The sequence below is a fragment of the Panicum virgatum genome, chromosome 6N (genome assembly GCF_016808335.1).
Source record: "Panicum virgatum strain AP13 chromosome 6N, P.virgatum_v5, whole genome shotgun sequence".
NCBI classification, from domain to species: domain Eukaryota; kingdom Viridiplantae; phylum Streptophyta; class Magnoliopsida; order Poales; family Poaceae; genus Panicum; species Panicum virgatum.
Window position 1 is genome coordinate 3,304,990 of NC_053150.1, and position 24,054 is coordinate 3,329,043.

Below are 24,054 nucleotides of genomic sequence, written 5' to 3' on the forward strand. Positions count from 1 at the left end.
TATTAAATGGACTCTTTGGAACCCCATAAATGTTTAGGAAAGAGTTCGTGCTTCCAGGCCAACATGTGTTAATCTAGTTTGTTACTGTGATAGTGATGCTGCTTCCAGGCCAAATGTATCAAACAGTTTGCTGCTGCTGAAATGATAGTGATGCTGATTTTACTTCTTCCCTGTGAGATCTGTTTGTTACTGTTTGTTAGAAGAGATCACTGTTTCATGAGACTAAGAAACCACACAAATTGATAGTATGTGCAAGTTTGTCCAAAACTGATGGATGGGAACCTGCCACAAATGCATGGGACAGGGAGGGCAGCAAGGCCAACAGCAGCTCTGAAATATCACAGTATTAGGTTTAGACACGAAGCACAATATTAACTTCTCTGTTTCTGTGGCACTAATTAGAACAGAAATACATTATGGACAATTTTTTGGAACCCTGTGTTGCCTTCTTTTTTTTTGTTCGTGGGGTGTCGTTGCTTTTTTTTTTTTGGGGATGAACATGTTGACTTGGTGCTGTGCCTGCCATTGTGTTGATCTTTGAAAGGATATTATGATATGTTTTTAACAGAAACTTGGTAATGTTTTTGGTGAGGTCAACACAATCACGCTCATATTATTTCTACTTATCCTTTCTATGATTTGCCATACAAAAATGGAATTTGAGCAAACCAAGCTTCTTTACTCATATGCATGCATAATAGGGCGATTTTCATGATTCAAGTCTTATTGTGGGAAACAAAGCAGAGATTAATGCGGAGAAGGATGGAGGGGCTTGTGGTAATGGTGAGGGTGAGGGTGGAGAAGGGGATGGAAGCCCTTCTGCATACTTAAACCTCAATGGCAATGATGAGGTAATTTATTATCGCATATATGTGAGCTCTTCTAATTGGATCAATTGTAGGAAATAACTGTTTAATATATATGCAGGTGGCAGCTCAGAATGAGGAAGAGACCAAGGTGTTAGTTGCCTGTAGGCCCAAACAAGGTCGGAACAAGATGCCCAAGGGTCGATCTCTTATTACCAAGCTCGATGAATTAGGTTGCTCCTGTCAAGGTGATGGAGCTAAGTACACATAATCTAGGTGTAATGCATAGACCGTATCGTTCTCATCAAAGATTACAATATATTTGGTGTATGGACTTCGTTCTTATCAAACATTACAATATATTTGATGTGTGGACTCTTGGTTTTAATCTCGATGTATTGACTCTTCGTTTTAATTTTGATGTATGGACTCTTTTGTTTAATCATGATGTATGGACTTCGTTTAATCTTGATGTACAAGCTGTTTAGTTGAATTCTACTGCTTTAATTATATATGCTGTAAAGGTGGTGCAATATTAATATATAAATATTTTTTTGATGGAAAAAAGGTCTTCACCGCCGGTTCAAGAAACAAACCGGCGGTGATGAGCACCCATCACCAACGGTTGATGGACTCATCACCAACGGTTTTTGAACCGGTGGTGATGTGTCTCCCATCACCACCGGTTCCAGAACCGGCGGTGATGGCCTCTCCCATCACCATCGACTTAAATCCAACGCCCCCCAAACCAGCGGTGATGGGGGGTGCTGGAGTAGTGGTAGTGAAAAGAGGTGACTTTTCCCGGATGAAATGAAACATTTGATTTGTTTAACAGAAGAAAGATTTCCCACTCCTTAGTCGTAAAGATATGTGGCAATGAAAAAGGGAGAGAATTAAGTGGAACAGGATTGGCTGGGCTAGAGTCTTGGAAACACTAGTTGATTCCTATTTTGGACCCTAGCTCCATGGAAAATATGCTACTGCAGAAACATGGAAGAATTGCAATCTTAGATCAAAGCACTATGTATGAGATGATATGAACAGCCTAAATAAGAATTCTTGAGCGTCGAACAACCTGAGTACTAACTACATCGAACAATTTGCATTAATGAAACTATGTAAATCCACCGGATAATAAAAAATACGCATGTCTGATGAAATGGTTGTTGCTATCTGCTTGCATAAGGAATCCTTGGTTTAATTGAATAAGTAAAGAAAGTTGGTCATTTCTCTTCGTCTCAGATGGATCTCTCGATTGGGAGATCGAGGATTCGAACCGATGATCTCCGACCTCGTGCGTTACTTCCCTACCATCTCACCTACACATCACATGTGACTAAAGGAGAGATACATTCCTTTTAAAGTAACCCATGGAGGACTATTTAGTACCGGACTAAAACACCAGCCGGTACTAATGCCACCTTTTAGTACCGGTCGGTGTAATTGGCCGGTACTAAATGGCCGCGTCATTTTAGTACCGGGCTAAAACACCAACCGCGGTACTAAAAGTGGCCCGGTACTAAAATGGCTCTGGCAGTTTTCAAATTTGGACCCGGTACTAAAATGGCTTCGTGCCAACTTTAGTACCGGACTAAATTATGATCGGTACTAAGGTGCAGGGACGAATGATTGTTTTTCTTGTAGTGGCGTAACCCAGGTTGATTCCGAGTGCGCGACGCCTAGCAGGCGCAAGCCATTCCTGTTGGCTTGATCGTCATGCGACGAAGCTTGGTTGTTTGTTTAGTGAGTAGTCATTTTATGTGTTGTGTACCTAAGCCCGTGCTTTTATCATGTAATCTAACCGAAGGTGGGCCAGCGCTCGAAGCTGTGACGCAGAGTGTAACTCGGAGTGCAGCTCTTCTGTGTTTTCGACAAAAAAAAAACATAACCCAGGTTGACAAGGTATTGGTGTACCAATGTTAGTCATCCTTAACATTGGATCCCATCAAAATTGATGCAGAATAAAAAAATAAAGGTTGCACATAAAAGTAAGTTTTAACCAACGGTAATTAAAGGCATATGTCTTAGGGATACTTGCCATCAACAAACTCCTATTTTTCAACGTCGTCAGTTACAGAATCCTCAAACTGCGTAGCTTCTATGAATCAAACGAGCATATACATGGAACAATACACCAAACATAACAGGAGCTTTGTTTTCATACCTGGGGCTCTTTTGCAAAAGTGCAGGCAACTAGTGGCGGTTCTGAACAAGAAGCGGGCTCCGGTGAGCAGTTGCTCGTGAAGAGAGAAAAGCGACGACTATTGCTATTTATTTTTATCCTAAGAGTGTTTTTTAGATGCGATATATCTTGATCGAACAATTCTAGTAGCACGCAGCAAGGAGAGTCTTTTTAGACGATGACTCGCTGCAGGGCAAAGTAGAACTTGTTTGGTAAAGGAACCTGAGTAAACTTTCTTTTTTGAATGAAAGAACCTGAGTAAACCTTCTTTTTTGAATGACTCGGCTGTTTTCAAACCAAGACGCTTTTCTCAACTGTGAAATGTTAACCATTCTCAAGAAAGAAAACTATTATCATCGAATTTCCTGAGATCCATCTAACTGTTAGCTACTACGAATTAGCTGAGGTCATGTTTGGGTCTCATGATAGACCAGCTAGTAGCCATACTAATTAACCACTCAGACAACACAGCTAATAACATGTACAGCTAATAGATCAAATATATCTTATCGACAAAGTCTGATTGTCAACCTGACTGCTTCCATCTCATGACATTGGGTATTTTCCTCTAGCCTAGTGGTTAGAGCACCTGAATAACACCCAAAGGTTCGGGTTCAAATTCTAACCGGAGCGAAGTTACGGGGCTACGGTTCAGGTGTTTTCTCGATACGTGATCGATGCTGTCTTCTACATTGGTCTCGTTTATTTTCTGGTCGTGAACTTAAGACACTATATTCTCCTCACAAACACAATCGAGGAAACACAACAAAGGATCTCACCTCCTTTGGTTATTATATATTTATATGTACTGGGGGCGCGGGACGATGTTCTGCTCCACCTTCTTGATGAGGTCGACGCAGAGTTTGGTCAGCTTCGCCTGGTCATCTGCCAGCGACCGCGGTGTGCCGTCGAGGCGCTCGGACTCCACGGCGATCTTGATCACGCAGCCGTCCGCGCCGGCGGGCTCCACCTTGAACTGGACCTGCGACTTGAACTGTGCCGCCGCCACCTCGCCGCCCTCCATCGCCACCTCGTCGAAGCTAATCACGCGCGCCGCGTTGTCGCGCGCCGCCATCCGGCACTTGAGGAGCACCGGCGCTGCGCCGACGGCTGCATTATAGAGAGAGATTACAGGCCGGCCGATCACTCCCGGCGACAAGCCATCGTAATTATAAGTTATTAGTTACTCCACCTGGGGCGAACTTCAGGGTGTAGCGGCTCCCGGGCCCGCCGTCGCTCTCGACCTTCACGACGCCGTCGACCACGCCGGCCAGCAGGTTGCGCAGGGAGGACTCGTCGCAGGTCGCGAAGATCGCCTTCCACACCAGCTCGGCCGGCGCGGCCATCGCCAACTCCTCGGTGATGCTGCTGGCGACCATCGTGTTAGCTAGTGATCAGTCGGTGCAAATTACTGTTTACAAGTTAACTTGCCACGTACGAAGATATGGTTGCATATGTGCTGAGCGATGAAGGGGTACTTATAGGTGTAGTGTGCCCAGCTAGCTAGCAGGCTGTGCCAGGGAAATTGGAAGACTTGTGAGGTGCAGGATGATCCGGTGACTAAACTTTAGTCCCTATCGTATCAAAGAGAATCTTACTATTTAAGCACATTAAAGAGAATCTTACTATTTAAAAATATTAAATAAAATCTAATTATAAAACTAATTGCATAAATCTAATTATAAAACTAATTGCATAGATGAGTGCATCTAATTATAAAACTAATTGCATAGATGAGTGCTAATTCGCAAGATGAATCTAATGAGGGTAATTAATAATCCATATAGTCGTGAGACGAATCTAATGAGGGTAATTAATCATCTCACAAATTAGCACCCATCTGTACAAAAAATTTTGTAAATATATTTTATTTAATACTTCTAAATACTAAGATTCTCTTTGATGTAACAGGGACTAAAGTTTAATCCCTGTAAACAAAACAACTATTCACGTGGCTAAGGCTCATGGAATTAAATATCTCATCAATATAAATATTTAATAAGTACTATATAAATAAATGTATCAATAAGTAAATATATGAAAATATAAATAAATATTTTGGTCCTATATAAATATTTAATAAGAGATGAGTAAATTAACATATATAAAGAATAAGTTCATCAATAGATAAAATAAAACTAACATATTTAAATTAATACACTACTACAGAATAGGCCTTTGTTCCAAGCCATTTGTCCCGGCAGCCTTTGGGCCCGGGACAATAGGTGGCTTTTGTCCTGGGTCCAACGGCTAGAGGGGACATGGGCCTTTTGTCCCAGTTGGAGGCACCAACCGGGACAAAAGGCCTTGGCCCCCTTATCCCCTTCCCTCTCCCCCCGCCCGAGCCATTCAGCTCACTTGTTTCTTGCTGTTCTTGGCTCGGAAGAGAGGAGTTCTTGCTCATTTCTTCACCACATTTGTGAAGATCTTTGATTCCCCGTCCATCCATCGGCACTAAAGGTTTGGGGCTTGTTTTTCTCTTCTTCCTTGGCTTGTATAGCTCATTTCATGCTTTAGAAATAGAGAAAATGTGTAGCTACCTCATTTCTTGGACATTTAGCTAGATTGCATATGTAGGTGTGATTTTCTTTTAGATTTAGATGAGTACGTGGATAGTAAAATTTTTTAGAATGAGTGTAGACACTTCATGTGATGTACTTGTATATATGATCATATTGTGGATAGTTGATTTTTGTATTCATGAATGAATTAATGAAATGAGTATATTAGAATTTTTTGTATTATGAATGGATTATTTTGACACTCTAGTGATGTATTTATTCAGGCTCACATTGAAACCATCTAGAAGCTAAAAAAATCTTTATTTCGAAACAAGTATACGTCGTTAATCTCCATCCAACGGTGATGGCACTACCTTTTGGGGATACACGATGCACTATAAGGACGTCGCGAATCGGTTGGTCGCATCACCAGTACTTCCGATTGATAAGAAGACAGCATTTGACGCAGTCAGCATGGCCGTTGTTGTACTGAGAGCATATCAACGAGCACGCTGCCTGTGCCAAGTGCTGTTGGTGCTGCGACTGGCCGATTGGAGACATCCTTGTACCGCACCGTGTCCCCCCCGAAAGGCAGTGTCATCACCGCAGGGTTGAGGTTACTGACATATACATTTTCAGAAATAAATGTTTATTTTTCTTCTAGAGGGTTTCTAGATATTGAAAAGAGTGTACTCCTGGAACTGAAGGGTGTCAAAGTAATTAGAAGTTATAGAGATTTCTTTCAATTAATTAGAGATTTCTTGAGGATTAATGATACATTTCGTCTTTTTTATATGATTTCATTGTTATTTGCAAGAGTTATTAATCTGATCATTGTAATTGTAATAGTAAATTTTTTTTGCATTGTAATGGTAAGAATTTATAATTTTGTGGAAAATAAAGGTATTTTTCTGTAAAATATGGCTTCAGCAGCTGGAGGGAGTGGCGCCGGTGGGGGTGATCATTGTCCTTCTAGAGAGAAGGGCACAACTCGAGTAGGTCGTTGGTCCAAAAAACCTAGTGCTTTTCATAGGGCAGCGCTCCATTATTTGGAAAAAGAATATAGAGAATGCATGTCAAGGGGCGAGGAACCTCTGTTTGATCTTGAGGATTTATTGCGGCGTTACGGTTCGTCACCACCAAACTCAGAGGTTTCAGCTCTGCCATCTTCTTCTGCGCCAGCAAGAAATCCGTTAGAGCATTCTACGTTCCAACGCAAGGACGGTTGAAAACATATGTGTTGTTGTCCAAATTTTTAAGTTTCATGTATAGTACTCCTTTGTTATGTTCTGTAATGGATTAAGTACTCCTTTTAATTAATCAAGATGTATGATGGATATTGCATATCTTTTAATTATTCATGTTATGTTACATTTAGTTTAATTTAGGTTTGATATATTTTATTTATTCGATATGTGTAAAGAATTCAAATCAATTTATTTAAAATGCAGATGGACCGGCAATGGATGTACAATGCTGACCGACGTTCGAAAGAATTCATTGATGGTCTGCATTATTTTTTGTTTGTGGCTGAGGCAAACAAGCAGAATGGTTTTATGTGCTGCCCGTGTGTTCATTGCAATAATAACAAGGATTACTCATCTTCAAGAATCCTACACATCCACATTTTCGCAAATGGTTTCATGGAGAAGTATGTTTGTTGGACGAAGCACGGAGAACAGGGGGTTACCATGGAAGACAATGAAGAAGAAGATTTTGACGACCACTTTCTCGGGAATGCTAGAATCGGTGCATTCGATGACAATATTCCCATGGAAGAGCCCGAAGTAGATGTAGCAGAAAATGATCTCAGTGACGATCTGGGGCAGGCATTGCACAATGTGCTGGCAGACTGTGAGAGTGAAACGGAGAGGTTGAAGTTCCAGAAGTTGTTAGAGGATCACCGTAAGTTGTTGTACCCAGATTGTCAAAATGGATTGAAGAAACTTGGCACCACCTTGGAGTTGCTGCAATGGAAGGCGACAAATGGTGTATCCGACAAGGGATTTGGTGAATTACTCAAACTTGTTAAAAAAAATGCTTGCTAAGGACAACGAATTGCCTGCCACAACGTATGAAGCCAAACAACTTGTTTGCCCTTTAGGATTGGAAGTGCAAAAGATACATGCATGCCCTAACGACTGCATCCTCTACCGAGGCGAGTACGAGAATTTGGATGCATGTCCCGTATGTAGTGCATTGCGTTACAAGATTAGAAAAGATGATCCTGGAGATGTCGAGGGGGGAGCCTCCCCGGAAGAGAGTTCCTGCGAAGGTCATGTGGTATTCGCATATAATACCACGTTTGAAGAATCTGTTTAGAAATAAAGATAATGCTAAGTTGGTGCGATGGAACAAAGAGGAACGCAAGAAAGAGTCGATGTTGAGACACCCCGCTGATGGGTCACAGTGGAGAAAAATAGATAGAACGTACCCTGAATTTGATTTGGATGCGAGAAACATAAGGTTCAGTTTGAGTACGGATGGCATGAATCCTTTTGGTGAGATGAGCAGTGGTCATAGCACTTGGCCTGTGACTCTTTGTATGTACAATCTTCCACCATGGCTCTGCATGAAACGAAAGTTCATCATGATGCCAATGCTTATCCCGGGTCCAAAGCAGCCCGGAAATGACATTGATGTGTACCTAAGACCATTGGTCGAAGAACTCTTATTGCTCTGGGGCGATGAAGGTGTACGGATGTGGGATGAATACAAACAGGAAAACTTCAACCTACGAGCATTGCTGTTCGTAACGATCAATGACTGGCCTGCTCTTAGTAACTTGTCAGGACATTCGAACAAGGGATACAAAGCATGCACACACTGTTTAGATGATACCGATAATATATGGTTGACTCACTGTAAGAAGGTTGTATACATGGCTCATCGTCGGTTTCTTCCCATCAGGCATGCGGTACGAAAAAAGGGCAAGCATTTCAAAGGCCAAGCGGACCACCGAACAAAACCGATGCACCGTAGTGGTAAAGACGTCTTCAACATGGTAAAAGATCTAGAAGTTATTTTTGGAAAGGGGTCTGGTAGCCAACCTGTTCCGAACGAAAACGGAGTGGCGCCCATGTGGAAGAAGAAATCTATATTTTGGGAGCTACCATATTGGGAAGTCTTAGATGTTCGTCTTGCAATTGATGTGATGCACCTCACGAAGAATTTTTGCGTCAACCTGATAGCATTCTTGGGAGTGTACGGAAAGACAAAAGATACAGTAGAAGCATGTCAAGAATTGCAATGTATGGAAGAACGAGATGCGTTACATCCACAATAGCGAGATAATGGACGACAATACTTAAGTCCTGCCAGCTATACTCTTAGCAAGGAAGAGAAAGAAACCTTGTTTGACTGCTTGAGCAGTATAAAGGTTCCATCTAGATACTCATTCAATATAAAAGGGATCTTAAATTTGGTAGAGAAGAAATTTACAAATCTCAAGTCCCATGACTGTCATGTGCTTATGACCGAACTTCTTCCGGTTGTGCTGCGGGGGATTCTGCCTGATAACGTCCGGTTAACCATCGTGAAGATATGTGCCTTCCTCAACGCAGTTTCTCAGAAGATAAATGACCCGGAGAATTTGATAAAGCTGCAAAATGATGTGGTGCAATGTCTTGTTGGCTTTGAGCTGATATTTCCACCATCTTTCTTCAACATCATGACACATCTTCTAGTGCACCTTGTGAAAGAGATTGATATCCTCGGACTAGTATTTCTACACAACATGTTCCTATTCGAAAGGTTCATGGGGGTACTCAAGAAATGTGTTCGTAATCGATCTCGTCCAGAAGGAAGCATCGCTAGTGCCTACGGAACTGAGGAGGTCATTGACTTTTGTGTTGACTTTATTGATGACCTTAAACCGATTGGAGTCCCTGAATCGCGATATGAGGGGAGACTAACTGGAAAGGGTACATTAGGAAAGAAATCTTATGTCTGCACAGATGATTTCTCATTCAAGAAAACGCATTATACGGTTCTTCAACAACCATCCTTGGTTGACCCATATATCGAGGAACACAAGAAAATTCTGATCTCCAATTTCCCAGAAAAGTCTGAGGCATGGATTACACGTGAGCACATGAACACTTTCTGCAGCTGGTTGCGGAAGCATCTAATACATAACATGGATATAAGTGAGTAACTGTTCTTATTGGCTAGGGGACCATCTTGGAATATCTTAACATACCAAGGGTACGAGATAAATGGAAGCACATTTTATACGATAGCCCAAGATAAAAAGAGTACCAACCAAAACAGCGGTGTTCGTATGGATGCCACGGACAATAATGGACAAAAGGACACATATTACGGCTACATTGAAGAGATATGAGAGCTAGATTACGGTCTCAATTTCAAGGTGCCTCTATTTCGTTGCCAATGGGTTAAGCTATCTGGAGGAGGGGTAACAAAAGATGAGTATGGGATGACAATAGTTGATCTCAACAATCTTGGGTATAGAGACGAGCCATTTGTCCTAGCCCAGGATATCGCTCAGGTTTTCTACATTAAGGACATGTCCAGCAAGCCAAAGAAGGGGATAAACAAGCAAAAGGATGAGCCTAAGCGACACATAGTTCTATCAGAAAAGAGAAACATCGTTGGAGTGGAGGACAAGACAGACTTGTCAGAAGAATATAATAATTTTGTTGCCATTCCACCTTTCGAAGTAAATGCTGATCCATGCATCCTGCTAGCCAATGATGATGCTCCATACTTGCACCGTGATCATAATCAAGGGACATTTGTGAAGAGAAAGTCTGTTACCGCTAATTCTTCATGTACTTGAATCATGTTATATTATTGTATAAAAACGTAATCGCAATTCGAATACTTTTATTATATATGTACTGTACAATTATACTTTATGTGTTATATATATTATTTTTTATGTTTTTCACTTAATTACCAGACTCAATTATAATTTTCATTCAATAATGGATTACTCAACTAATTTTATTTATTTCATGAAATTACATTCACATTAACACACTATACTCTCTCACTAACACACACAATCTCACTAACTCACACACTACTCATTAATATCATGAAATTGCTTAATTTTATCTAAAATTCACTTTTTAAACATTAATATCGTGATAGAATCCACTTTCTGTCGAAAAGCAACAGTTTGAAAAAAATTGTTCACCTAATATATTTTTGCATGGTCAAAATAACAAATATGATTTCAAAAAAGTTAGATATTTCGTTGACCCAATCACTTGAATGAAAATTAACTATTTTTGTTGCGTGTATCAAGTTTATATAGAGATAAGAAATTTTGTTCCATAATTTTTGGAATCATAATTTTATTAACTGAATTAACAAATGAAAGCTAATTTTAAAAGAGAAGTAAAAAGAAACAAAAACAAACATAAGATTTGGCGAGAACGAGGGAAAACGGGCCCCTTTTGTCCCGGGTGGAGCCACGACTCGGGACAAAAGGGCCTTTTGTCCTGGGTGGTGGCTTCACCCGGGACAAAAGGGGGGCCCCTATATATGTCGCTCAACCTCCACCTTCCTCCAACACTTGGGCATTTTCTTGATCTGCGCCGCCCCGCCGTCGTCTCGCCCATCGCGCCTCCTGCTCCGCCGCCGTCCCCGAGCGCCGCCCGAGCTCCGCCGCCTCCACGCCCCGGCCGCCTTGGACGATGACCCCGCCAGGCCGCTCACCGGTGCGCCACCGTCCCCGGCCCCGTGCCACCTCGTCTTTGCCGCCCCCGGCGGCCTCCACTACACACCGCCGCGCCGCCACCCTCTCCGCTGTGCGCCACCGCGCCGCCAGCTCCCCGCCTCGTTGTCCAGGGCCGCCGCCCCTAGGTTTCCCCGCCCTGTGTGAGTAGTGTGGCCGCCGGCATTATCTTTTTTCTTTTCAAATTTTATGTTTATGTAATTCTGTTTTATATTAACTAGAATTCAATTATGCATATAGATATTTTTAGAATTATATTATGGATATAGTGTTTTATTTATTATATATTAAGTAGAATTGATTTGTAAAGACATTATTAAAATGCAATTATGGATATAGTGTTTTCTTTATTTATAGAGATATAGTGAGAATTAGAGAGAATTTATAGAGAAATAGAAAAGGAAATAGAGAATTAGAGAGAATTTCTTTTATGATGTATTTATTATTTAATTATGTCATTCAAAAACTTTAATTATCATATATTTATTATTTAATTATGTCATTCAAAGACTTTAATTTATCTTGTATTTATTATTTAATTATGTCATTCGAAGCCTTTAATTTATCATGTTTTTATTATTTAATTATATCATTCAAAGCCTTTAATTTATCATGTATTTATTATTTAATTATGTCATTTATATTACTTCTCGACCGAATCGTTTCCGATAGTTTCCGATCGTTACCGATCCCGACCGAATCGTTTTCGATAGTTTCCGATCCCGACCGAATCGTTTCTGATAGTTTTCGATCGTTACCGATATCGACCGAATCATTTCCGATAGTTTCTGATCGTTACCGATACCGACCGAATCGTTTCCGATAGTTTCCGATCGTTACCGATCTAAATATGTGGATTATTTAGAGAATTTTTTAAGGGTTTTATTTGTATTCATATTTTAGTTACGATGGACCCGCGACACACAAACACGGAAGTCGAACAGTTCCTGTTGAATATGATTGGTGAAGGTCAAGGAGATGTCCCTGAACAAGCTGATGATGGCAGCAATACCGATATATATTTGAATATGTCCGGTGATGGAATTGAGCCACCATCTATTCAGGATGACGCTGCTGCTGAACAAAGTGCTAATGTACATATCACAACTATACTTATTTGTAGTGACAATCATATTTTCATATGAATCTATATGAATATTATGAATGTTTTTTTATAGCCGTCTGGATCATCATCGCAGCAGAAAAAGACGAAGCGAGGCCCAACAAAAAAGCTGGAAGGGCGGTACATTATAACGGAAGTTGGTCCAGATGGCGAACTGATCGCTCCAGAAGCTGCCGCCAAAAAATTCATAAGACAATCCGGATGTATTGTCAGGGACCACATCTCGATCAGCTTCAGGCTCTGGAAAGCTTCCAATCCAAGCGAGGAACGGGATGCGGTACCCGAAAGAGAAAAAGAATGGTGCTGGCGGGAGCTTAATAAAAACTTCACGGTTCCAGCTGAATCCGAAGAGATATGCAAGTGCTGGACCCTGAGGAAGATGGCCGAACAACTGCAATCATTCAAGAAAATTTTGACAAAGAAATATATCAAGACCGGGACCGCACCCGTATTTACCGGCGAGCTCGAAAAGCTCAGGGGTCACTGGGATGCATTTGTGGAATACAAGTCTTCAGAGTTTGGGCTTCAGAAGGTGCAGAAGGCCAAAGACAACGCCTCAAAGAAAGTGTACCATCACACTCTAGGCCAAGAAGGCTACAAGCTTGTAATACCCAAATGGGAGAAGATGGAGCAGGATCTGCTTGACAGAGGCATCCAACCTGCGACCATGAACTGGCCTGAAAGGTCAAGGACCTGGTTTTATGGTCACGAGGGAAGCTTGGACCCATTGACTAGTGACTACATCTATGGGCCAAACATCCAGCGAGCAGCCCAGAGACTACAGGAGGCCATACAAGCAGCGGCCGAGGGAACATTCCAGCCGGATAGAGAGAGGGACGAGCTGACTTACACCCTTGGGAATCTAGAGCATCCGGGCCGCACAAGAGGCAAAGGCGTGGTTCCGTAGAAGTATGGGTTCAGAGATTACATTGAGTCATATAGAAGCCGGCAAAGAAGAAAGAATGATGAGCGGGAGCACTTGTGAAGGCTAGAGGAACGGCTCATGTCACACGATCAAAGACTGGAGGAAGAGGTTCAACGCCAAGTGGCCATAGCAATGAGCCAGCAACAGCAAGCGCAAACGGTGCCTCCAGAGCCTAATGTCGCAGCCGATCATCTATCTCAGTGGAAAAGCAGCCGCGCTTTCACAGACGTCGCCGTCGCTGAGCCAACGGGGATCCAAGCTGCAGTTGAAGCGACGGCCCAGCAGCGATTTACAGTGGATGAGATCACCCAGCGGACACCTTGTGACCTGCAGACTGTCGTTAAGAACTTAATGTTCACTGTTGCGTACGGTACCGCCATGCCAACTCAACCAGGCGACGTATACCATGGGTAGCAAATTCCGCCAGGATACACAAGAGTTGGGGTGGAGCAGGTGTGGCAGGGTTGGGAGACGCTCGAGCTTGATATTCCTGGAGGCGATGGGGAGAGGACACTAGCAGAAGCCATTCATGGCTACATCCTATGGGATAAGCGCTACATTGTCCTAAAGTCGGATGATCAAACACCAAGACCGGCATCTCAGCATGCCTCTCCAAAGCCGGCATCTCCGCAAAACTCCCCAAGGGCAGCACTGTATCGGCAAGGTTCACCGGCACATTCTCCATCACCATCATCTCATGCGCCGATGAACACTCAAGTGTCACCGCCACTTCCATGGTCCACGGGGCCGAGGCTTTGGAGGAGGTCTTGAGGTTCCACGCTTTCCTCGCGGTGGTGTTCGTCAGTCACGCGGTAGACGGGACGGGGGATACGCTTTATCTGATTTTGCTAACCCTTCTGTAGAGCAAATGGCTCGACACTGGTTTGCTTCTCACTTTGCTAACCCCAGTGTTGAGACATTTGCTCACCCTTTTGTCTCACTACTGATGTTCAGGTTGGAGGCTTGGAGAACAGGTGGATCATGGACTCTGGTTGTTCGTGCCACATGACCAGAAATGACAAATGGTTCTCCAGCCTCACCCCGATGCGGTCAAAGGAGTACATTGTGTTCGGGGATAATGGAAGAGGAAAGGTACGTGGACTTGGCACTGTTCGAGTTTCTGATCGCTTTACCCTGAGAGAAGTTGCTTTGGTTTCGAATTTTGGCTTTAATTTGCTCTCTGTTTCGCAACTTCTTGATGAGGGGTTTGAGGTTCGCTTCAAGGAGGGCTGTTCACATGTTTTGGATTCCAGGGGAGATATGGTTTGCCGGATTACACCTCGCGATCGGGTTTTCTTGGTTGACTTCTCTGGAACTCCTTTTGGACCTTCTCATTGCTTGATGGCTGGTCCTTCTTCTGATCTGTGGAAGTGGCATTGGAGACTTGGACATTTGAGCTTTGACTTGTTGTCGAGACTGAGGTCACTTGGCCTGATCCGAGGATTGCCCAAATTGAAGTTTGAAAAGGACCTTGTTTGCCATCCATGTCGCCACGGGAAGATGATTGCCACTTCACATCCGCCTGTTAATTAGGTGATGACCTCTCACCCTGGAGAGTTGCTACACATGGACACTGTCGGTCCTTCTCGGGTGATGTCTGTTGGTGGGAAGTGGTACGTTCTTGTGATTGTGGACGACTTTTCTCGCTATTCTTGGGTCTTTTTCATGAGAACCAAGGATGAGGCTTTCGAGTTTGTTCGAGACTTGATCTTGAGGTTGAAAAACGAGTTACCCCAGGCCATGAGAGCGATCCGCAGTGACAATGGCACAGAATTCAAAAACGCTCGTTTTGACGCCTTTTGCAGTGATCAAGGGCTCGAACATCAATATTCTTCTCCCTACACTCCACAACAGAATGGAGTTGTAGAGCGGAAGAATCGGACGCTGGTTGAGATGGCGAGGATGATGCTCGATGAGCATAGGACTTCTCGCAAATACTGGGCTGAGGCGGTAAACACCGCTTGTTACATGTCCAACCACATTTTCTTGCGTGCTTTCATGCACAGGACTTCCTATGAGTTGCGGTTTGGACGCCAGCCCCGTGTTGACCATCTCAGAGTTTTCGGTTGCCGGTTCTTTGTGCTGAAAGATGGAAATCTTGATAAATTTGAGTCTCGCTCGTCTGACGGTGTTTTTCTCGGTTATGCTTCACACTCTAGAGCATACCGTGTGCTGATTATTGATACTAACATCGTCAGAGAGACTTGTGAAGTCACTTTCGACGAGACTGCACCGTGCAATTCTTCTGTCTTTGAAGTTGCAGGAGATGATGAGCTCGGCACCTCCATCTTTGAAGATGAGGAGGAAGAAGCTGCAGAGGGCGACGCTGAGGCTACCACGCATGCTGTGGACCCAGCTATCTCTGCCACGAGCTCGGACGATGACGACGGCCCCGATCCGACTACGTCTACTTCCCGGGGGCTGATCGAGGAGGTGACTCAGGCTTCACCAGCTGCACCTGAGGAGACACCAGCTTTGGTTGAGGAGGAGGCGACTTCAACATGGGAAGCACCGCGACACATTCAGTGTCGCCATCCACCTCAACAGATGCTAGGTGATCTCAACGAGCGAGTCACTAGATCCAAGGTAACAAGTATCGCTGGCTTTGCTCATTCAGCGTTTGTTGGCTCTTTTGAGCCCAAAGATATTGGACACGCTCTTTCTGATTCTAATTGGGTCGATGCCATGCATGAGGAACTTGAAAATTTTGAAAGAAACCAAGTTTGGGTCTTAGTCGAGCCTCCACCTGCTTGTAATCCCATCGGAACGAAGTGGGTTTTCAAAAACAAGCAGGGTGAGGATGGTTTGGTTGTTCGAAACAAGGCTCGTCTTGTTGCCCAAGGGTTTTGCCAAAAAGATGGTATTGATTTTGAGGAAACTTTTGCCCCTGTTGCTCGTTTGGAAGCTATTCGAATCTTTCTTGCATTTGCTGCTTCCATGGGTTTTAAGGTTTTCCAAATGGATGTTAAATCTGCCTTCTTGAATGACTTTATTGAAGAAGAGGTTTATGTGAAGCAACCCCCTAGTTTCGAAAATCCAAAGTTTCCAAACCGTGTTTATAAACTTCAGAAAGCTCTTTACGGTTTGAAACAGGCACATAGAGCTTGGTATGATAGATTGAAAACTTTTTTGCTGGCTCAGGGCTTTAAAATGGGATGTGTTGATAAAACTTTGTTCCTCATGCGATCTGGCACTGATTTTCTTTTAGTTCATATATACGTGGATGATATTATCTTTGGTGGCTCTTCTCACGCTCTTATCTCCAAGTTTTCTGAGCAGATGTCCAGGGAGTTCGAGATGAGCATGATGGGTGAGTTGCAGTTCTTCCTCGGGCTGCAGATCAAGCAAACTCCTCTGGGCACTTTTGTCCATCAAGCTAAGTACACTAGAGACTTGCTGCGGAAGTTCGATATGAGCGACCTGTCTCCTCAGCCGACTTCGATCAGCACATCGATGGCATTTGATGAGGACTTGGACGGCGAGGCGGTGGATTAGAAGGAGTACAGGAGCATGATCGGCTCTCTCCTGTACCGACGGCGATGCGACCGGACATCCAGTTCGGCGTCTGCCTCTGTGCGCGGTATCAGGCTTCGCCGTGCACCTCCCACAGGCAGGTGGTGAAACACATCTTCAGGTATTTGAAATTCACCCCTGAATTTGGTCTTTGGTACTCTGCGGACTCTTCTCTGGTTTTGGTGGGCTTTTCTGATGCCGATTTCGGTGGGTGTCGGTAGGATCGCAAGTCGACATCCGGCACTTGTCAATTTCTCGGTACATCTTTGGTGTCTTGGTCCTCTCGCAAGCAGGCTAGTGTAGCGCTTTCTTCCACAGAAGCTGAGTATGTTGCCGCTGCTAGCTGCTGCTCCCAGATACTTTGGATGAAACAAACCTTGCAGGATTATGGCTTGAGTTTCGGTAGGGTTCCCATCTTTGTAGACAACATGTCAGCCATTAGCATTGCAAAGAACCCTGTCCTACACTCCAGAACCAAGCACATAGACATCCGATTCCATTTCCTACGAGACAATCATGAGAGAGGACACATTGACCTGATCCATGTCCCTTCAGAGAGGCAAACCGCAGATATCCTCACCAAACCGCTAGAGCAGGACACCTTTGCTCGCTTGCGAGGGGAGCTTGGGGTTTGTTACCCCTTTTGATCGCTGACTTTTCTTTGGTTAGCTTTATAGGTTTTATTTGCTTCTCTTTGTTTTCTAGGTTTGGTAGTTGCATTGTGCATATGCATTGTACATGTTTGCATTTTGCATTGCCTCACTTGCACTAGCATTCTTGTATACATTGCTATGATCTTCTAGTGCCTGCTAGTGTGAGTTGATAAACTTGATCATGTATAGCTTGCTCCATTGTGTATATGACATCATCTGAGTTAAGCTATTTTGTTTTGAAAATTTGAAAACATGATCACCCTGTCTTGGCTACTAGCATGTTAGGTCGTGTTGATATGCTTTGCTATCTTATTCATGCTAGTGTGACTTTTTGTCTTGAACTGTTCTTGAAATGGATTGAAAGATCCAGGTGGGATTGCTTGTCGCACTGATCGAGCTTTTGGGACGGCTCACTTTGCACTTGTGAGAACCCGGGCAAGGCTGTGCATGATGGAAACGAGTGCTTTAAGCTTCTGATTGTCTTTTGGCATAGGCTTGGCCTTGTTGCTAAGTAAAGCATGACAAGCTTTCAACCCCTGTCATTAAGAAATGATTGCTATAAATTTGATTGAAAAATGAATGTTGGCAACTTGTTTTGGCTGGTTTGGCTCACCTGTATGAGTTTGAGTAGCACTGCTTTCCATTTCCTACTTGTTAGTGCTAGATCATGGGTGATGCTTTTATTTCTCCTAAACTGAACTTGCCTAGCTCTAGACTGATTTGATATACCCTGTTGAGCTAGATGCAGGTCCTATTTATGGATGCACACATGCTTGAGACTAGATGTTGCTCATATCTTTGTATCCCTGAATGCTTTCACTTACACCTCCTGCATTGCATTCATTGCATACCATCTGTTCAGGGGGAGTCTCTGCTTCAGGGGGAGCTTTAGGTCTTTTTAGGCTTGATGTGTGCATGTGCCAACAAGGGGGAGAATTTTGAGAGAAGTGATCGAACAAGGGGGAGACTTGTTTGATTTTTGAAAAACTTGTTGTGCACAGGGCTTTGAGAGTGCATCATTTTGGGAGAGTTGCACTTGTGAGAGGGAAAAACTTTGCTTGAGGAGTTTCTGCTTTGTTCTTGGCTCCTGGTTTTCCTCGTTTTCCCTCTGCTTCTTGCATGACTGCGTCGAGCGTTACCTCTGTCTTTGAGGAGTCATGTTTTGGCTTTTGATCGATTGCATCGAGCTTTTGCCCTTGTCTTAGGGGATCGATCTTTGCTTGAGTAAGTGACTGTTCTTGCCTTTCTGAGCTTTTTGTCACTTGCTTGAGTTCTTATCTTTCGTGCTTCTTTGTTCTTCTCTGGTTTCACTTCTCTTGGTTCGTTTGTGGTGTGTTGACAATGCACTCATCAAGGGGGAGATTGAGGAATGTGAGTACTCTATCCTGCCTGTGATGAGTGAATTGTCAACCGTGCGGTGTGATCGTGCGCTTGGTCTTTGGATTGCAGGTACACAGGTGTCGAGTGCCGACGGGGAGCTGCCGTGGAGGTGCTGTGGCCGATGAACCGTGCGGTGGACGGCGGTGAAGGGCAACCGGGACCGGAGCTCGGACCGAGCGGCAGCTGTGGCGTCCACTCCTGGATCGAGGGCACAAGCGGCGACGGAAGGCGGGTTTCTTGGTTTGCGCCACAAAACCAAGGAGGCGGACGGCGGTTGAAGACGTCAAGTCGTGGAGGCACGGGCGTCGGTCTCGGGACTGACGGAGGCGACGGGCGTCGACGGCGTCTAGGACCTCGCTGCGGGCGAGGAGGTGACGGCCGTCGGGCGGCGTCAAGGGCCGTCAGAAGGCCGAGGCGGGAACGGCGTCTAGGGCCACGGCGTGGAGGCGGGAATCTTCCCGCGCGTGAGGTTTTGGCAGTTTTCTCAAAACCGGCCACCTACCCGGGTTTCGCGGACAATCCAAAACCGCGGACCGGTACTTGGTCGATGTGGCGGCATCGCAGCAAAGACTTCGAGTCGAAGAAAGAAGCTCCGCCGTCGATCGAGGGTGTACAGCGGGCTGCTGCAGACACGACCGGTCTGACCGGTCCCCTGGACCGGTCTGACCGGTCTGGCCGCAGCAGCCGGGTATAAATACCCCCCACCAGCTCGTGGGAGGGTGAGTCCCTTGAGTCTTTTGTTTTCTCTGGGTTTTTCCTTCTCCCAGCCTCTGCTCTAGGTTAGGGCCAAGGACTCCAACACAAAGAGAGTTTAGATTATAGCTATTCTCTTCAATCTAGTGGGTGGATGATGGGCGGATGGCACTAGCCTTTTGTATAGGTGAATTCCTCTGAGTTTAATGGATGAAATTTGCTTGAGATTCACTTGTGTGTGCTGAGCATCTCGTCCTCCCCTTCTCTCTTGTGTTTTGGGTTTAATTCTCCTCTTTTGGTGTGTTTCTTGTTTGGAGGAGACCAACCCTTGAATTCGTGGTTTGATGGACTCTTTGTAACGATTCTAATCCTTCTAGCTGAGCGCTAAACTACTGGAATCGAGAGTTCTCACGAATTGGCGATTTGGTGTTCTTAAGAAAACCCCAATCCTCTTTGATCTTTCCTCGATTTCTCTCGATCCGTGAATCTTTTGGGTAAGATCCTTTGGGGATATGTTCACGGGGTAGTTACGAAGCTTTCCTCCAAGTTTCATCGAATTTGGACTTCGTTTGCTCAAGATTTGCCTTTTGAAGCTTTGGTCTCGGGCTGTCTGGAAGGGACCGGTCTGACCGGTCTGGATTTTTGAATTCTAGCCCGACCGGTCTGACCGGTCTGTGCTAGCGGTCAGACCGGTCTGACTCAGTGTGCTGCTGTTTGTGGAGTTTTTCCAGTTTTGCTTCCGCGAAGTTTTCTAGGGTGTGCTGTTGCGAGATAGCTTGTTCATAGCTATTCTCACATACCCTAAGTGTAGGGTTTGTGGTGATTTTGAGATATAGGCCGACGGATTGATTTCGGAAGAAATTTTGATCGGCTCCCATTCACCCCCCTCTGGTCGCCGGTTCCGGTCCCTCATTCTGTGGGTTAAGAATTGAGTATGGTGGACATTGCAATTACATGGAGCAACGTATCCAACAGTTCCTCTTATCCCTATGGAGCTTCCAGTATATAAGCCAGATATGTTCATGGATTCACCAATCAGTTTTGAAAGTCCAAAGTCAGCGACGTAAGCAGTCCAGTCACTGTGATGTTGTTAGGCTTCAAATCACAATGAATGACTGATGGCCGACAATAGTTGTGTAGATAGTCTATTCCATCTGCAATATCAATTGCAATATTCAAAAGTTGGATTAAATTTACTTCTGCAGTTGCTGATCTCTCGGTATTGAAGAAACGGCTAGCACAACTGAAATTTACTTCGGTTTCTTTCTCTCTTTTTTTAATCGTTACTTTGGTTTCTTTAACGAACGATATGAGCTAACAGCGAAAAAGCTTAGCTAGCGTTGCTCTTGCCTTTAATATAAAGTGTCTGCTAGACCCCAATGATCTTGTTAAAAACCACCAATATGACCGCACTACCTGGTGGAATAATATTTCTGATCAGCATGTCAGCAGCAAGAATTAATAGTATAGCATCAATTCAAAATCCTACACTTAGACTGCTAGAAAAATGGCTTTGTATGGTTGTCCAACCGTGCTCCGATATCTGCGCCTCTGTAGCTCTCCCGAGCTGCAGTGTCTTTATGCTATGGCCGACAAGGTGAGGTTTTCTCCCATCGTGAGCATGTTAGCTCATTGGCAAAAGATGATCGTGGGCAAGAACCCCATCGACGTGACCTCTCCCGTCATGCGCATTGTCGTGCATGTCGGTGCGTTGGAGAATTCCCAGCTCACCTATTTGCCTTCGACGGAAGGTTTCCCATTCCAAATTAGCCTAGAACATTTTGTGCAGGGACATCTGATGCGCGAGGGGCCACGTAACTTCTTCATGTGTTACCCCGGGTATGAGCAGAAGATCGAGCTTCCATGCTTGAGACTCTCTCTACTTAGTCAAGCGACTAACTCTGCAGATGGAGAAGAAAGAGCCGGCATAACGTAGTGTTGCCGGTAACATGCACTATGTAAGAAAGCATCTTATTAGGATACGTGGGTTAACACACATAGAAGACGTGGTTTTTTTGCGTCTCAGAATTTGCGTCTCCGATGTGAAGTCATAGGAGACGTTGCTGAAACACGTCTCCAAAATGAGTTATCAAGTGTCTCTCATACACTACATTGAAGATGCGTTTAGCTGCGCCTCCTATGTTGTTTAGAAGACGTCTCCATAGATTGGTACCAGAAACGTAGAAAACTGACCCGCGTCTTGTATTGTGCACGTTATAGGAGACACTTTTTATAAACACGCGTCTCCCATATTGGTTCTTATAGGAGACGCAAGTTTTGAAACAAGCGTTTCCTATCCTGATTTCATGGGAGACTCTTGTTTGTAACACTCATCTCCTATATGTGATCTATTTGGAGGTGCTGTTTGTGAGGACGCGTCTCCTTTGATGGTTGTCATAGGAGTTGCTGTTTTTGTCAATGCGTCTCCCTCTATGGATGTTATAGGAGACGCTGTTTGCTACCCTTCCGTGTCTCCCATGACCTCTGCCACACAAACACAGGGAGAAATTCAAGCTGACACACAACATAGGCAGAAGATTCAACATTTAACATATACATCACAGATAACTCATATAACTTCCAGTTCACAATTACATCCAGTTCAACATTCAACAAGAACAGAACAGAAATCAGGATTTGCAGTTCAACATTCAACATCACATAACTGATCCATCCAGTTCACAAGTGCAGTTCAACATTCCACAAGAATAGAAATTGCAGTGTTATCTACTAGTTCACCTAAGACCATGACAGCAAGAACATCTAAAGCTGATTAGGCCCTGGGTTCTTGCAGTGGAACTCTCCCTTTCCCGAGATCACCTGATCCAAGATAAAGGAGCAAATCTTTTCTCGAATGGCTTGCAGCTCATCGATGTCGATGGGGTTCGTCATCACTTCGAACTCCTGATTTGGAAGAACAAATAAATTGAGCACGGAAATAGCAATTTCCAGAGGCAAAGCTATCATTATTTATTTAACATCCATTCAGCTTCTCAAATCCAAAAAAAGGAGAAAAGGACAAATCCTAACTGATGCAACCCTCTAACTATTGGGTAAAAAAGCAGCAGAATTCCAAAAACTAATATCCAGCAGGTCTATGCCAACATAATACAACTATCATTTTTAAAGAAATGTATGTTCCTAGAAATTAAAAGAAGTCATGTCACTCATCTCATTTTTAAAGAATACATCCATAAGAAAGAGCCATCACATGTGTCTTAAATTGGGAGATATACCTCAGGATCACTTTGCATACTTAGTAATTCCATTGCTTTGACCATGTGATGGATGACACAAAAGCCACATGTGTTGCCAGGAGGTTGCTGGTGGCACTGAAAAAAAAAGACCAAAAATAGTAAGAAGAAAGAAACTACACAACTTCATGGCCATCTTTCACAGCAATTTACCATACCTGGAACTTTGTGACATGTTGCAAGCTCATGCTGGTGTCCATCTTCTTCAATGTGCAGTATAAAATAAAAGCCCCACATCAACACAGTCACACAGCCATGGAACATCTTTAGCTAGTTCACTAGTTGACTGTAACACAGTCATGGAATATGAAATATGAGATTATTTTGGGAATTAGTAGAAGGTTTTGAAAGAACTCACTCATCAAGGGCCTGTTTCAATAAGCTGTGATTACATGCCTTGGACCTTTCAGAATCAAAGTACAGGGCCTTTCTCCACTTTGGAATGAAAACCACTAAAATCCAGTGGCCAACTGTGTTATGAGCAAACATGATAAGTCTCTTCCTAGCATATTTTTGCAAAGCCTTTGTCACATAATCCACCACATAAGATATATCTTGATTTATGGTACTCAAGGACATCATCTGTGGATCAAGGAAGCCCACAGGCATAGATTTAGCATTTGTTTCCAAGATCATGGACCTAGTTAAGAATTAAAATAGCATCAAGACAACAAATGAACTAAATAAAGCACATTTATGAAGCTATATCCAACAAATGATTAGTGAGAAGCTGATTAGAGGAACTTACAGTGTGAAGCTGCGGAGTAAAGACACATCCAACACATCGAGATTGAAGAGGTCATATAAGTCATTAAAACACAAAAGGAAACACTCCTCTTCCACTTCTCGCAGAAGATGGCCACACTTGTAGGAGGCCACTAGATATTTCTTTCTTTTCTGCACAACCTTGCAAGTAGTAATTATGGAGTGAAGTGGTTGCATATTCGGCGTTCTCAAGTTCAGCAGCTATCAACAATGGTTGTCCATATCTATAACCTGGGTTGGCCCGAGTCCATGGTGATGCAGCACCTTTCTTCTTAGGCTGCTTCTTACCGGCAGCCTCCTTAGATCTTTTGATGCGTTGCTGCTTCTTTGAACCCTCACAATTACCCTTCTATGTCCCACTGTTGGCAGCAACAATCTTGTCTGCGTTAGCTGCATTATCTGCTGCACTCTTGGGTGCACTCTTGGGTGCAGCAGTGATGGGAGCATCATTGGGGTGCAGCAGCGATGAGAGCACTCTTTGGTTTAGCAATGATGGTAGCACTCTTGGCTGCAGCGGTGATTGGAGCACTCTTGGTAGCACCAACAGGTTCG

General features: G+C 43.9%; 1 protein-coding gene and 1 long non-coding RNA gene across 2 annotated transcripts; one reads left to right on the forward strand and one right to left on the reverse strand.

Moving 5' to 3' along the window:
• The first annotated feature begins 435 nt into the window (after positions 1 to 435).
• Positions 436 to 1,313, forward strand: LOC120677588. Its single transcript, XR_005676368.1, has 2 exons — positions 436 to 851; positions 928 to 1,313. It is a non-coding gene; the product is annotated as an uncharacterized LOC120677588 (long non-coding RNA).
• Positions 1,314 to 3,673: 2,360 nt separating this feature from the next.
• On the reverse strand, positions 3,674 to 4,432 carry LOC120677589. The gene is made up of 2 exons (XM_039958742.1): positions 4,181 to 4,432; positions 3,674 to 4,098 (listed from the first exon to the last, which is right to left on the reverse strand). The coding sequence occupies exons 1-2, from the start codon at positions 4,365 to 4,367 to the stop codon at positions 3,788 to 3,790; spliced, it is 498 nt and encodes a 165-aa protein (XP_039814676.1). The 5' UTR covers positions 4,368 to 4,432; the 3' UTR covers positions 3,674 to 3,787.
• Positions 4,433 to 24,054: the final 19,622 nt, after the last annotated feature.